Source organism: Schistocerca cancellata, chromosome 3 (assembly GCF_023864275.1).
Source record: "Schistocerca cancellata isolate TAMUIC-IGC-003103 chromosome 3, iqSchCanc2.1, whole genome shotgun sequence".
Classification (NCBI taxonomy): Eukaryota; Metazoa; Arthropoda; class Insecta; order Orthoptera; family Acrididae; genus Schistocerca; species Schistocerca cancellata.
Window position 1 is genome coordinate 748,021,424 of NC_064628.1, and position 14,283 is coordinate 748,035,706.

The 14,283-nt window shown below is 38.1% G+C and overlaps 1 protein-coding gene and 1 long non-coding RNA gene across 2 annotated transcripts in view; one reads left to right on the plus strand and one right to left on the minus strand.

The window, feature by feature from the left end:
* Positions 1-1,416: 1,416 nt before the first annotated feature.
* LOC126175768 (uncharacterized) lies at positions 1,417-2,368 on the plus strand. Its single transcript, XR_007535613.1, has 2 exons — positions 1,417-2,168; positions 2,227-2,368. It is a non-coding gene; the product is annotated as an uncharacterized LOC126175768 (long non-coding RNA).
* A 3,240-nt stretch (positions 2,369-5,608) lies between these two features.
* Positions 5,609-14,283, minus strand: part of LOC126175766 (glutamate-rich WD repeat-containing protein 1) — an 81,718-nt gene continuing 73,043 nt past the window's right edge. The window contains exon 8 of the mRNA XM_049922735.1: positions 5,609-6,496. Within this exon, the coding sequence (XP_049778692.1) occupies positions 6,359-6,496 (138 nt within the window). The 3' untranslated portion in view covers positions 5,609-6,358. The remainder of the gene's footprint in view (positions 6,497-14,283) is intronic.

Sequence of the window (14,283 nt, forward strand, 5' to 3'; positions counted from 1 at the left end):
AATCTTTTGTTCAAGCTGATTACTGCTGTAAACAACTAAATATCCTTATCCTGTCACTCAATTATTTTTTATTACTGTTTTTATTTATTAATGCTATTATGTGGTGGTTAACTAAACGTAACCATTCAAATGACAAATGATGCTACTATTCTGTGTTCATTCTTCCATTCTTTCCTTGTCCTATCCTGGCCTGTGATTAGGGATTTCACCCATAGTTTAATCGAAACAGTGATGAAGAATTGCATAGACAAAATTTAATTCTTCATATGACAGTGAGATATGATCCTACTGATGTGGTAAACACACTCTGGATACAGTAATAGGAATAATAAGCCATCAGCACAAAACAGTTATGCTACTGATCACACCCAGACAGTGGAGGTTCTTACTATAGGCTGTGTCAATTGAACTTCCATTTTCTCGTGAATTAAAAGGGAAATTAATTATTAGGTACTACTTTCTCACCAACTTTCATACTTCCTAATCATTACTCATCTACTGAAAGAATAGCAAAGGAAACGTGGATGGCTAGTAATGGTATCATTATCCTGCTTTTCACCAGCATGCTAGATACAGATGCATAAGTATGGGGATCCAAATGCCAACCTTCAAACTTGGAGGAAATCATCCCCACTACTTCAGAGCTTAACACTAAGCCCCAACAACATCCAAATGTTTACATCTAACATTAAACTATATACTTAAGTTAAACATATTTTCATAAATTATTATTTTCAGAACTACATATCTGACTCGCTTTTTCACATCAGTTATTTTGTATTATTTGAACTACTTGTTGCTTTGTTGATCTATTTTTAACTATACAGCTTTACATATTCCCTCTTGGATTTCTTTTTGTCTGAGTTTTGGGGTGGCTTGAATCTACTAGCACCAGATGTTTGTTTTGATCCTTGTAATGATGTGGAACAGTGTCAGATATACACAAACAGCAATATAGAAGAACACTGACTATTTTTTATTATTTTTTTTCTGTAACTTGTGGTGGCTGGGCAATGTGCAGTGTAGAACAATTTTCTGACATTTTGAACATTGCATGCTTCCATCACTTTATATGTATATTCATCAGCAAATTCACATAATTTAAAAGATGAAATAAAATGTAAACACAGCAATCAGTCTGTAATATTCTTTTGTTTTTTTATCCTGATACGTGATGTCATCAATGACTTGGTAGCTTTTCTGTAAGTGGGTTCTGAAAAAATGTTAAAAAATATAAAAACCAGAAGGACTTGTGGGAAAGCCCTTTATGTTTATAAGAAACCTCATATTCACAGAATAAGAGAAATATTCCTTATTCACAAGTGGGTATATTGATTTAGTCACAATTACCGAAGCTAAAATTTTATGAATTGCAAAATTGGATCCACAGTCTAAATCTGTAGGTCAGATCGTCATCTTATAATTTTTCATCTTGTCACTCTACGTGATAATTCTCTAATATAATTTTAAGATTCATTTTTCCAAGTTCTTTCTTAAAATAACCTAGAGAGATCATTTGGTTAAATGTCAGTTGAGATGAAGTAATATTCTTCAGTTACTTGTTATTTCAAATATACTGTTTGTTACCACAATGGCCAAGCTTGTATACTGACTGATATTTAAGTACTAGTGCCGTATGGAGGTGTTAATAACAAGGATTATTTTGATGTGTGTGGCTGGCGGATACTTTCACCATCAGCAATTTATGCATCTAAGTTCGCACCTCCAGTCTCTCACTACAATTACCAGTGTAACAATCTAAATTGATTGATATATTAACTTTTCTTTCTTGAAGAAGAAGAACCAGCATCCAGCACCATGATAAAGAATGCAGTATAATACAATAATAAATAATATTGCAGTGTCTTACGAAGTTTGCAGGCTATGATACATCCAGGCATCAATGCAGGATAAAGCAATTTAGAAATGAAAGAAACTGTCTTCCTTTCCAGAAGATATATTGTAAAAACTTTTATACAAACATATATTGTTGTCTGACATACACACAATACGTCCACCCAGAACCATGGATGGGAACAGAGAGATAGTTGAAGAGTCAAAATTTTGATATCGGCTTAAGGAAACATTAGAGTACATACAGGGGATAGGCAAAATAATGTGAACAGCGGTAGTAATATGATGGTTGCATTTGGCAGTCAACAATGCAGGTAAGGCATGTGTCACACTGGACTGTGCATGTTCAGTATGAATTAGGCATTAGGGCAGGTTGTTTACAAGAAGTGCACACTTGGAGTTTGCATTCCGAGGCTGAGGTCGATGCGCAATGAAAGACCTAACATAGTTCCAAAGAGGGCAGATTATGGAGGCTGATTAGCATGGAAAGACATCAACATGTAAATGTATAGTGGGTGCAAATCAAAACTAAATGACAAGAGATCGTTGTACACTAACAAGAATTGTGTCAAAACTACGGCAGCTAAAGTGAGTGCAGAGCTCAACATCCATCTTCAAGACCCCGTATCTATCGACACCTGTCCGCCGAGAACTCCTTAAAGTGAATATTCATGAATAAGCTGCTATACCGAAACGATTAGTGATGACAACAAAGACAGAGAGGCATAAAACATGGTGTCAGGAGCATAAAGCCTGTCCGGCTGATCAGTGGAAACACATCATATGGCCCTATGAGTCAACGTTTTCATTATTTCCAACCTTGGGCTGGGTTTGAAACTGGATAATGCTGAAACAAGCCTGTAATCCTGATTGCTTTATTTCACCAGTTAAGTATGGACGTGGAAGTGTGATGGTGTGGGAAGCCATTCCATGGTATTCCACTGGTCCCATCAATAATCTCAAAGGCCATGTTACAGCCAGTGATTAATGAACATTTTAGGTGATCAGGTGCACCCCATGATTCAAATATTGTTCCCCAATGATGCCATATTTCCGGACGATAATGCACTCATTCACACAGCCAGGAAAGTACAATCATGATATGAGGAGCATGCAACTGAATTGCAGCATCTTCCCTGGCCAGCAGAGTCCCCAGACTTGAACATTATCGAACTCTTGTGGGCAGTATTTGAGTGCAGATTTCTACCTCCCTCGTCACTACAGGAGTTAGATGAAGTTCTGATCGGAGAGTGGCATATATTCCACTGGAGACTATACAGTCATTACATGCCAGTATTCCAAGAAGAATCACAGCTGTATTATGGGCAAATGGCAGTCCAACCTCTTATTAACAAACCATTCCCAACTAAGTACAGGTGTTCACATTATTTTGCCTATCCCCTGCATATGTGTTCACCCTTCCTTTCACACATCTCTTTTTGGGGCGGGCATGTTTATTTTGTATCCTTGCCCCTTGGGGGTTCCGGTACTTACTAAATGACACACATATTCTGGGTAAACCAACATAAGATTTATCACACTTTTTATAATAAACCCACTTCGGATTGTCTATTCCTCGATTAGATAGTAATCCAGTTTCTGTGTTACTGAGTTTATTAACTCTGAAAGGTCAAAGTAATGCAAGAACAGACCATTACACATCTATAACATTTATGCAAAATTGAACTTTTATAAAAGAACATAGCTGTACTTCCTGTGAATGTTATCTTTGACACCGTCGACTATGATACGAAATTTTACTTGTCCAGGATCATATGGAAGCAGCTAGTAATTAAGAACCCATTTTCCAGCAAAACTTCAGCTGAATCATTGCAGTATTTACCAACTGGACCAAGCTTAAGATCAAACACTCACTATTATTCATGCTGGTTTTGACACCTGCGTTTAAAGTGAATACATTTATATCCACAATTACGTAAATGTACACAGGATTTGGGAAAAAGGGGGGGGGGGGGGGATGGTTGCTGCATATACCTCATGGTGGCAGTGTGCAGGAGGTCGAGCGGTCAGGTTTTGAGAGGGGGCGTTCAGGGCTGCCATTAAATAACAAAACAGGAAATTAGTTACAATAAAGAGGATGTATTTCAATATATGGTGTACAAGGGGTGTGCCTAGGGTCGGAAGTTACCATGTTTAGACCAGTCTAGGAGGTTGAACAATTAATTGAAATGGGCCACGTAAGGGGAAACGATTCATGTTAACTTATGTTAGTGGCCGGGCATTAAAGCAGAGCCAGAGGCTCTGCTTTCCAAAAAGACACATTTTCTGCTCAAGGGTCTGAATTACAAGAGAGAGAAGCAACTGTGTTCTGCACTGCAGACCACTCCAGTGTGCACATATGTGATCGGTATCCTGTGCATGCTATTGGCTAAAACCAATTATGTGAATTCACTAGCAGTTTCAGCAGAGGACTCAAGGCGTATCTTGTCAGCAGCTTTAACTGGACAGAACTGCCTAGTTTTGAAAGACAAGCGACTTGTGTCACATAGGCACAGCGTAAGTTACTTGGGGGAGAACACTTGTAGAGATTTGACTGGGCCTTTGAAATAAATTTTTTAAACCAATTCCCTAAAATATTCATTGACTGGCTGCCACCACGTACAATTACTAGTGACACTATGTATGTCATAATAAATGCCATACATTCACTACAGTTACGTCTACTGACTGAGCCACAGTGAAATCCACAATTACATTAATTTCATTCCAACTACAACAAAAGATACACATACCACCTACTAAAAAATATTTTTTTAATAACCTGACCTCCAGTGGATAAACACAGACAGGTGGCATTGGCACGTTCACTACTTCTAAACTTTGTCAAATGGAACACAAATGCAGAAGTAATAAATTGTAGCGGCACAGGCTATTTTGCATCAACTAGCATGTCACATTCAAGGCTTGGCTTAACAGCTGAGATATGTCGGAAGATTTCTTAATGTGCAAGTTAGGCAAAAAGACCAGACAGCCCTCTGTGTGGGAAATTCTGTGCAGAGATGGAGTAATACATGGATGCTGTACGTCTGGGAAGCAGTATGAGCAGTATTGCCACCTGCTGTGCTGTAGGGACACTGGTTCCATGTGCGAGATGAGGTCTGCCCACGGAATACTGCTCTGCATGACAATTCGCGATCGGGTTCTCCTCTGTGCAGAGATATGAAAAAGAGTTGATTTGGATCGTCTGTAACAGTCTATCACATAGAGAACACTCTCAGCTCTGATAATCGGGATATTAATTTGGTGTTCTGCAAGATGTGAAATGTTTATGAAGTTGAAGAATACATAATTTAAACTGACATCTGAGTATTTGCTGATTTGATGATGTTAGCTGAAGGACAACCTATCTTACAACTCTGCACATAACTGCCAAGTGATGAAAAATGATTAGCATGACAGACCTGAACCAAATAGCAGGTCCAAACCCATGAGCGCTAACGGCGACTGAATAATTTAAGGCATATTTAGAACAGCAGACTAGACAGTGTATGCACTTCCATATACTACATACATAAGTACAAGCATCAATGAAACCCCTGGGACACCAGGAAATGTATAAATACATAAAAGGTATTTGAGGCAATAGTCTGTGCGTGCATTACATAGTGATCTGTTTTTTGTAAATTGTAATCTCAAGGAACATAACTTTATATAAAGACAATGAAAATTTGATGACAGAAGTTCACTTCATCTGATCTCTTCACACTCTGAAGTTTAAAAGATAACTAGAAAATCAACCTTCAGCAGAGATTTTACTCAATACATCTCAATAACCACAAGCACAGTACAATAATATACAACAATAAGTTCACTAAATGTCTGAATCATCAAATTTTTGCACAATTTCCTGAAAAAAACTTCTCAAAAATTTTTTTAGTCAGTTCAATGTATAGGGTGAAAACTTAGGCAAGTAAGCACTAGTCCGAGTCTAACGTATTTTTGTAAAATTATACAAACAGATAGTCAACAACGCACAATTCATTGCCCTTTGGAACATTGAATTACTGCATAAAATACTTTATTTAAACAATGGAAACTCCACGCAGGAATATCAACAATGTTGCAAAAGACAGATTGCTACTAACTGCAAAGAAGGCATGTTAAGTTGCAGACAGGCACAATTAAAAGTCATTTGAGCCAGAATGCATTCTGGCCCGAGATGCTGGAGTTGGTGGACACGTGTGCATGAGGTGCACTTGCTTGTGTGTATGAATGGTGTATGTTTCTCTTTTGCTGATGAAGGTTGTGGCTGAAAGCTTTATGTAAGTGGCTTAACTGCACCTATCTGCAACTTAACATGTGTCTTGTTTACAGTAAGTAGCAATCTGTCTTTTCCTACATTGTCCCCCCCCCCCTGCCCCCACCAGTGGTATCCATGGGACAAAGACTGCCCCTTCACTTCACAACTCATCCAATCACTCCCTCTGGAATGATTACAGTCCACATTAGTCTTCCTTTGTTTGCAGTCTCTGTTGGAAGGCTATCACACACTAATTGTGCGAAAAATATTGAAGCCACTGAGAGCTGTGCTGAGGATGACACCTTTCAGCTGTGGGTGCCAGTGGAGTTCTTTGACATCTTTCTGACCCTGGTGAATGAACAGCAGCTGAGGTGGTATATCCTGTAAATTAAGTACAAAGACAATTCAGAAAAAGATCATCAATCTTGCTGAGCACTAATTATAACAATATGAACTAATGACAATCATTAGAGGCTGAAAATGTTTCGTAAAACAAAACTAATAACTAAAACATAAACTATTAATCACGGTTGGCTCAGGCTAGAGAGAGAGAGAGAGAGAGAGAGAGAGAGAGAGAGAGAGAGAGAGAGAGAGAGAGAGCTGATGAGTAAAGGGAAGGTAAGGGTCAGGGTGGTAGCTGGGAACTGGCAGCTGGTATTAGGGCTAACACGAAGAGAACACAGTCTGATAGTTTTACTGTGGCTCCCAGCAACATGTTTCAGGTGCCAGACTTCAAGGGAGAGGATGACACAGGAGTAGGATATGTGCAGCAGACTCTGCCTGTGATTAGGAAGCTTTAGGAATAACACTAATGTTAGGAAGAAGGTACTGCTGCTGCTAGGTAGCAGTAATGTCCAAGGTGTAGGCCCTCGATTACAGAAGAAGTTGGGGAGGAGTATTGGGTCACCAGCATTTTCAAGCCAAGTGCTGGGCTGGATCAGGTGATTGAAGTTTTAAGGCCTTTGTGTAAGGGCTTCGCAAAAGAGTATCAGGTAGTGATAGTGGGTGGGGCAAGGAACAACCTGGACAGGGAGAGGGACAGGGACAGGGACAGGACATACTTCATAGGTGTCGACCTGAATAAGATAGCTTCCCTAACTGGTGGCATCAATGTGAGCACAGTAGGGCTATTCCAGAAGCATGATCAGTCTCGTCTTGCTGTAAGGCATGTCAATATGCAGCTGGAGATGGTGTTGATGACTGTTGGCCACACACACTTTGTGGTGGTGCAAGTGAGGACTATCGGAAGGTGGGGTTACACTAAGCATGGTCTGAACCTCAGCAGGTTTAGTGAAGGGAGGTTGGTGGAGTTGATTAGTGAGAGTGTAGTGGGTGGGTGTGGAGCCATGCACAGTCAAACATCTGTTGTTAGGGGTAGGAGAACTAGGGCTTTTTTAGGATAACCCATGACGACAGGCTCCCCTGTCTTAAGAGGGTCTCCAACAACTTGGAGATTTCTGCACCATATAAGCAGGAAAAATAATGTGCCACATTGAAGTGTGCAAGCACCTTGGAAATTCATACAGAATTATCTATTATTCATCAAAATGTGCAGTCCATTAAGACTAAAGTACACCAGCCTGAAGTTGAATGACAGTACTTGAGCAGCATGGTAGTATGCATTACAAAGCACTGGCATTGAGATGGTGTATCGCAGCATATAGTGCTATCATCATATGAACATTTAAGATGCTACTGTAGGTCTACCTTAAGGGGCAGGGGATCATTTATCTATTTCAGGGATGGCACACATTTTACAGCTAGAGATATGACCACAATTAGTGTAAACAAGGCATTTTGAACTGTCAGCAACTGAAGTAACAAAGTGAGATACCTACAAGAAGCTAATCATTCTGTTGTTTACTGCTCATCTAGCAGTAATATGAACACTTTCTTGAACAAACTAACAGAAGTCTTCGAAAAGGTCTCAGCCCCCAAAACACAAATAATAATGTGTGGAGGCATGAATATTAACAGAGATGTTGAGGGTGAAATGAGTAATAACTTCCGTGACATTTTGTGGGCTTTCAGTGCAGCACAAATGGTAAACACTACTATGAGGATCTCAGAAAGTTCAGTTTCAGATCATGAACTTATGGAGATTAACATGAAAAATTGTGAAGTATTCATAAGAGATTTCGGATCATTAGTGTCAAATATTATAGTTAAAGACACACTCAGTGAAACCTGCAAAACTGCAGGCCTACAAAATGATTTTCTGAGGTCTTAAAATACATACTTTTTCTTGACCAATGGCAAATTAAACCTGGGATGAAGTGTACATGGAAAGCAACATAGATGCTAAGTTCTCTAAATTCTGCCCATTGTTTAAATCAATTTTTGAGCTGACATTTCCAAATGTAGCCTTTTTTACTCCTGCAGATAAGGAAAATATATGGATAACTACAGCTATTAGAAAGTCCTCAGAGAGACAAATTTCTCAGTTCCTTGGAAAAGCACTGCACTAATCCATATTTCCTTGAGTTCTATCACAGACACACAAAAAATATACAGGAGGGCACTGCTTGTGACAAAAAATGGACACAGTTTTTAAACAGCAGAAAAGGGCCATAAGAACTGGAAGTAGTAGTCAGGCTCATTGTAAAGAGCTATTTAAAAAATTAGGCATCTTTACTGCAGCAAGTGAGTACATAAAAAAGTTTGTGGTGCATATCAGGGAAAATGTGACAAATACTGCACCAATAGTTCTATTCCTGATCATGGATGAAGGGCTAGTTTTGAGTTATATTTACTCAGAGAAAACAAACAAAAAACTGAAAAAGGTATTTTATATTTGAGGCAAAATTGTATAACACATTGTCAAAGGAAGTGAAAAATACTACTAAAACACATTTGTGTAAAAAGTCAGCTACTCAGAGTAGTGGATAGTAGTGACAGGGGTAACTACAGTGCTTTGTCACATTTCAGTACATGCTTACAGTTTACTGCTTTCACAAGAGTCGTCTGTCAAGATGTATAATGCACGACGATAGCATCCATTGGCTCAGGTTTTCAGGTGGACTGTTGAGTGTGGAGTCTGGAATTGAGGCAAGGGTCATAACAACATCTTTCCAGTGAAGAAGTCATCAGTGGGTGTTTTAGTGTGAGCAACAATGAAAAGTGGGACTATGTTTTACACCACAAATGATTGGAAGGAGTCATCAGCGGGTGCCCTCAGTGTGTGAGCAGTGAAGAAGGAAATTAAGTTTTATTTAGCAATTTACCTGAAACAAAGTGTGTGTAAATGAAGGTACATTATGTAACACAGAATTACCGAATGAGGCAGTCTAGCTGTTACGACGCTGATCGCATATTCGAGAAGATGGAGCTTCTCTGTCCTGCCATTCTGATCTGAGTTTTCCTTGGTTTTCCTGGGTCCCTGTGGTAAATTCCAGGATGGTCCTTAATCTAGGATATGGCCAAGCACCTGTCCAATCCCACAGGCCACCAGTCCTATCCTCTTAAAGCATGTTATGCATGATGTGTGTGATATTTTGGCCTACTAATTGGCATTATATTCCCTTGACAAATTGTTTATCATCGTGAGATGATCGTTGGATGAATACAGATAAACAAACATGTATTTTCCTATTACAATCATAGTATCAACAGCACTTTTAACATCAGGAGAAGTTGCAATAAAATTTTATTCTGAAATCATGGTAACATGAAATAATATACACTCAAATAATAAAATTATATTTCCAAATGAGAATTTATGCAAAACAGACTTATAAATGAAATTCTACTGTTACACAAGAGAGGGAACAAATGGAAGAAGACAAGAAATAAACAAGATATTGCATCAAAATAGTATACTGGCATCATGCCACAGAAAGTGACCAGAAGAGAATGTTCTAATTTAACTCATTGGTTGCCATTCAGTGGTATATGTGTCTGGCAGGGGTATATAAGACCCAAATCTTGGTTAAGTAACAAATGACCAGTCATGATGTAAAAATAAATAAGTCAAATTCCACAAAATGGTGTGGACACTACATTAAGGCATAAACTTAACACTCAGAACTGTGTTTCAGTACTGTGTGAAGAAGTGAAAAACTTTTAAACACAATTAAATTTTCAGCCTGATGCAAGATTAATACCTCATGGAAAAGTGCTGATACAGACAGTCATCTGAAGCTGTATGTTCCTATGAAGTTTTTAGCTCAAAGTAATTGAACCTTACAAACCAACATAAAGAAAGCAGCAAAACTTGTTGCTGATCATAATCCATGTCAAATACCTGCTTACAATACCTTTAAACAAAAAGTCTTGCAGCAATGTGAATTAGATCTATAACTATTTTTGTGACTAAACATTTTTATACACAAACAATGGGAAGTCTTGAACAATGGATCTGTGGTTGAGTCATCGAGAGAATCATTACATGATAACATACAGGGTGAATTATCTATGACACACACACTCCAAATATTGTGGAAATAGGCAGTTCTACTGATGTGCATTTTTGACAGAATGGATTGATAGTCAGGGGCTTATAGCGTTAGCCAAAGTGTACTAATACTTAGAAAATTTATTTTTTGTGCAAATATTCACTTTTTAAATGGAACACTGCCTATTGGCATTAACAAACTGAAAGTAGGGTACCTTAGAATGTCAGTGGTGTTTGTTGCAGGATTCTAGTGTGAGTTGTTTATGAGATGTTGTATTTTGAAAAGTTCCCACACTGGCACTTGTACAATATCTGTGGTAGCACACACTAAAGAATAAACCAAGCGCACACAATAGCTATGTGCATTCTGACCAGTAACAAAAAAACTGACCATCACAGATTGTGTTCAAAATGACCACTGGCAGTGGCAATACTCACTTCCAGTCTGGTATGGAACAACCACTGCACATGTGCTAGTATTTTAGTGGAGATGTCCGAGCAGGATGCAGTAATGCCTCATTGCATATCATCGTGTGTAGTTAGTATGTTGTTGTGGACAGCGTCTTTCAATTTTCGCCACAGAAAAAAGTCTACAGGCATCAAATCCAGGGAACAAGCTCGCCAAGGTACAGGTCCTCTGCATCCAATCCAATGATTTTGAAACAATTCATGAAGACATTCTGTCAGACTTTGTGCACTATGAACTGCACAGCCAGCATGATGGCAGTCCTCCTAGTCTGCAGAGGAACATCTTCTAGCATCCGTGAAAGATGGTCTGCTAGGAAGTTGCAAAACTTGTGCACATTCAGTTTCCATCTACAAAAACATGTCTATGAGCTGATGCTTCACTATCCCACACTATATCTTTACACTCCACTGATGCTGATGTTACACCTGACAAGGCCAAGGGGGATTGTCAACAGACCAACAGTGCACGTTTCAGAGGTTTACCTGGCCATGATTGGTAAGCATGGCTTGATTACTAAACAATATACATGATACATCTGAAGTATCCTGTCTTAATGCCCATGTACAGTAGTTAACACTACCCTCATAATTGTTTCCATGAAGCTCTTGATGGAGAGAGATGTGATAGGGGTAAAACCTATGTTGATGGAGAATATGTAGGTCACTTTTCTGACTCATCCTACTTCCTCAGGTGAGTGTACAAGAGCTAATGTGCTGATAAACTGCAACAGCAACAAGAACATTAATTTCTCCCATTTTCTATTGTCACTTGTTTCCTTCTATTATGTTGTCTAGGTGTTCCACTACAACTTTCAGCTGACTGGTTGAAGAGATTGATAAGTAACTGCCAAATGGTTGACATCTATTGGGATGTCTAGCCACACACACTGTACAAGAACAAACTGCATTCCTCTTACACTCTCCATACACCAAAATCATGTTGGCTTTTTCTGCACTAGTAAGTCCCATCGTCCACTCACAACCTACTGTTTGGACTGTGACACTTTCTGAGTAGCAAGTTCCAATGCACTCATAAAACACACAGGCACACTGTAAGCAAGCATAACAACATCATATCTAGCAACTATGCAAGCTGAATGGCACAAGCAAATGTTGAAACTTTCCAAAATACAACATTTCATTAACAACTTGCACTAGACTACTGCAAGAAACACCACTAATGTTCTATTGTACTCTACTTTTAGTTTGTCAATGCCAATAGGCATTGTTCAGTTCAAAAAAAGTGTGTGTTTGCACAAAAAATACACTTTCTAAGTATTATTAAAATCTCTTTATTGGCTAACAATAAGACTCCTTGACTAGCAATCAAGTCTGTGAAAACCACACATCAAGAGCACTTTCCATTACCGCAATATTTTCGGTGCAACTTTCAAGTGATTCACCCTGTATATATGTCCTGAAAAGAAGTCACTTAATACACTTTTGTAGCTTCAACCTCTCCTTTTTTTTTTTTTTTTTTTTTTTTTTTTTTTTTTTTTTTTTTTTTTTTTTTTTGCCCGATATTGACTTGGTCATACTGACTCACTGAATGGAAGCAGCTTGTCAACAATGAGCCAGTGTAGTGCATTTCACGAATGAATGAACTTTTTCATTGCCCTCACAGCCACAATACCATGCTTGAAACTTTGAGAGATTGGGTGATGGTGGCAATCGCAGAAGTTTTGTCTGAAGTGAAAGCACATGGATTTTAGTTTTCACTTAAAAATTTTTAATTTATCAACCATACAAAAAGATAAAACACAAAGAATGAATAAAAGCAAAGAAAGAATAGACTTTAGCAGTTCACAGACAGTTGCTGTTAGACTGATATGATTTAAGAGTCATCAATAAGAGTATCTTACAACAGAAATCAGTGTTAGATCAAAGACTCAACACATTTACAGATCTGTAATGAAACTGGAATAATGCCAGGGTAAGATGATGTAAAATACGTTCTCATTTTATTTATTTCAAGACAGATAGGGAAAACGCTTTCTATAATAATTATTGGGGGTATATTTTTAAGAGATTACCAAAGTCTGACATAAAAAGTATAATTTCCAAGTGTAACATTGCTCAAAACATACAGCATGATGATGTGTATTAAATTCCTAATGACGTTTTCCATTATCGGACAGCTACATGCTGCAAATGAATTTCACCATTTCATGAAGCATACAAATTTAATTCAGAAAAAATTAATTGTATAATAATAAATATAACTCACTAACTTAACATGATAAAAGAAACTTTCTCCATTGTGTGCTGGGCACCACAGTACACATATTTTTCCAACAAATATATATGAAATCATTAGAATTAAATATTGTTTCCACCAAGCACACACTGTTGTAGCCCTGTTCAACTGTCACAGAAACAATATAGCTACAATATCATGATTTATAACGAATATTACTCCATAGGGAACATTAAGCCTTCCAGCATCCAGAATGACATTGCTGTATGTAATTCCAAATCCCCAAAAATTGAACTCGATGTACCGAAACTGTTCAGATGGAGTCATTACAGAGACAATACTATATTCTGCACTGCCATCTGTATCTCAATAATAATTTGGAGCATTTCACAAACAAAAACCTAGACAACAGACATGTATTTGCTTAGGACCAAATAAGCAAGATATTCTCAAAAGAGACTTGAAGTTATCAAATTGTAAATGTTTCAGATTATGGAAACAGCTTTGCCACAATTCTTTACAATTGCATAATGAAAACGTGAAAAATTATGAACCCAAAAATTTAATGTGAGGTGGTCTTTCAACAACAAGAAGGGCAACACAAACTAGAATTGTTGTGAATCTAAGTTCCTTCTTCTAGTGTTCCTCAAGCAGTCCATTTGATGATCACATACTGCCATTTAATGTTACTGAACCAAGAAATAAAAAATAATTATGAGGAAGGTAAATTAAGATACGAAGGTTGCACCAAAAGTGAGGTTCCCATAATTTTTTAAACAGAAAACATTGTTTATTGTTACTAATTTATACATAGTTGAAAACCTTACACTTTTGTTTATTTTTCAACAGTCTCCATTTGTTCACACATTTTTCAAGACGGTACTCCAGCTTTTGTAGTTCTAAGTCGAAAAAGACTCCCGTCAACCCACTGAGAAAGTGTGTGATCTCTGCTCGGACATTATTGTCACTTTTGAAGCGTTTGCCACCTAAGTGTTCCTTTAGTTTGGAGAAGAGGTGATAATCGCTGGGGGCTAACTCTGGGTTGTACGGGGGATGGAGCGTAACAGTCCACCCAAATTTCTTCAAAAGCTCCTGTGTTTGACGAGCGAT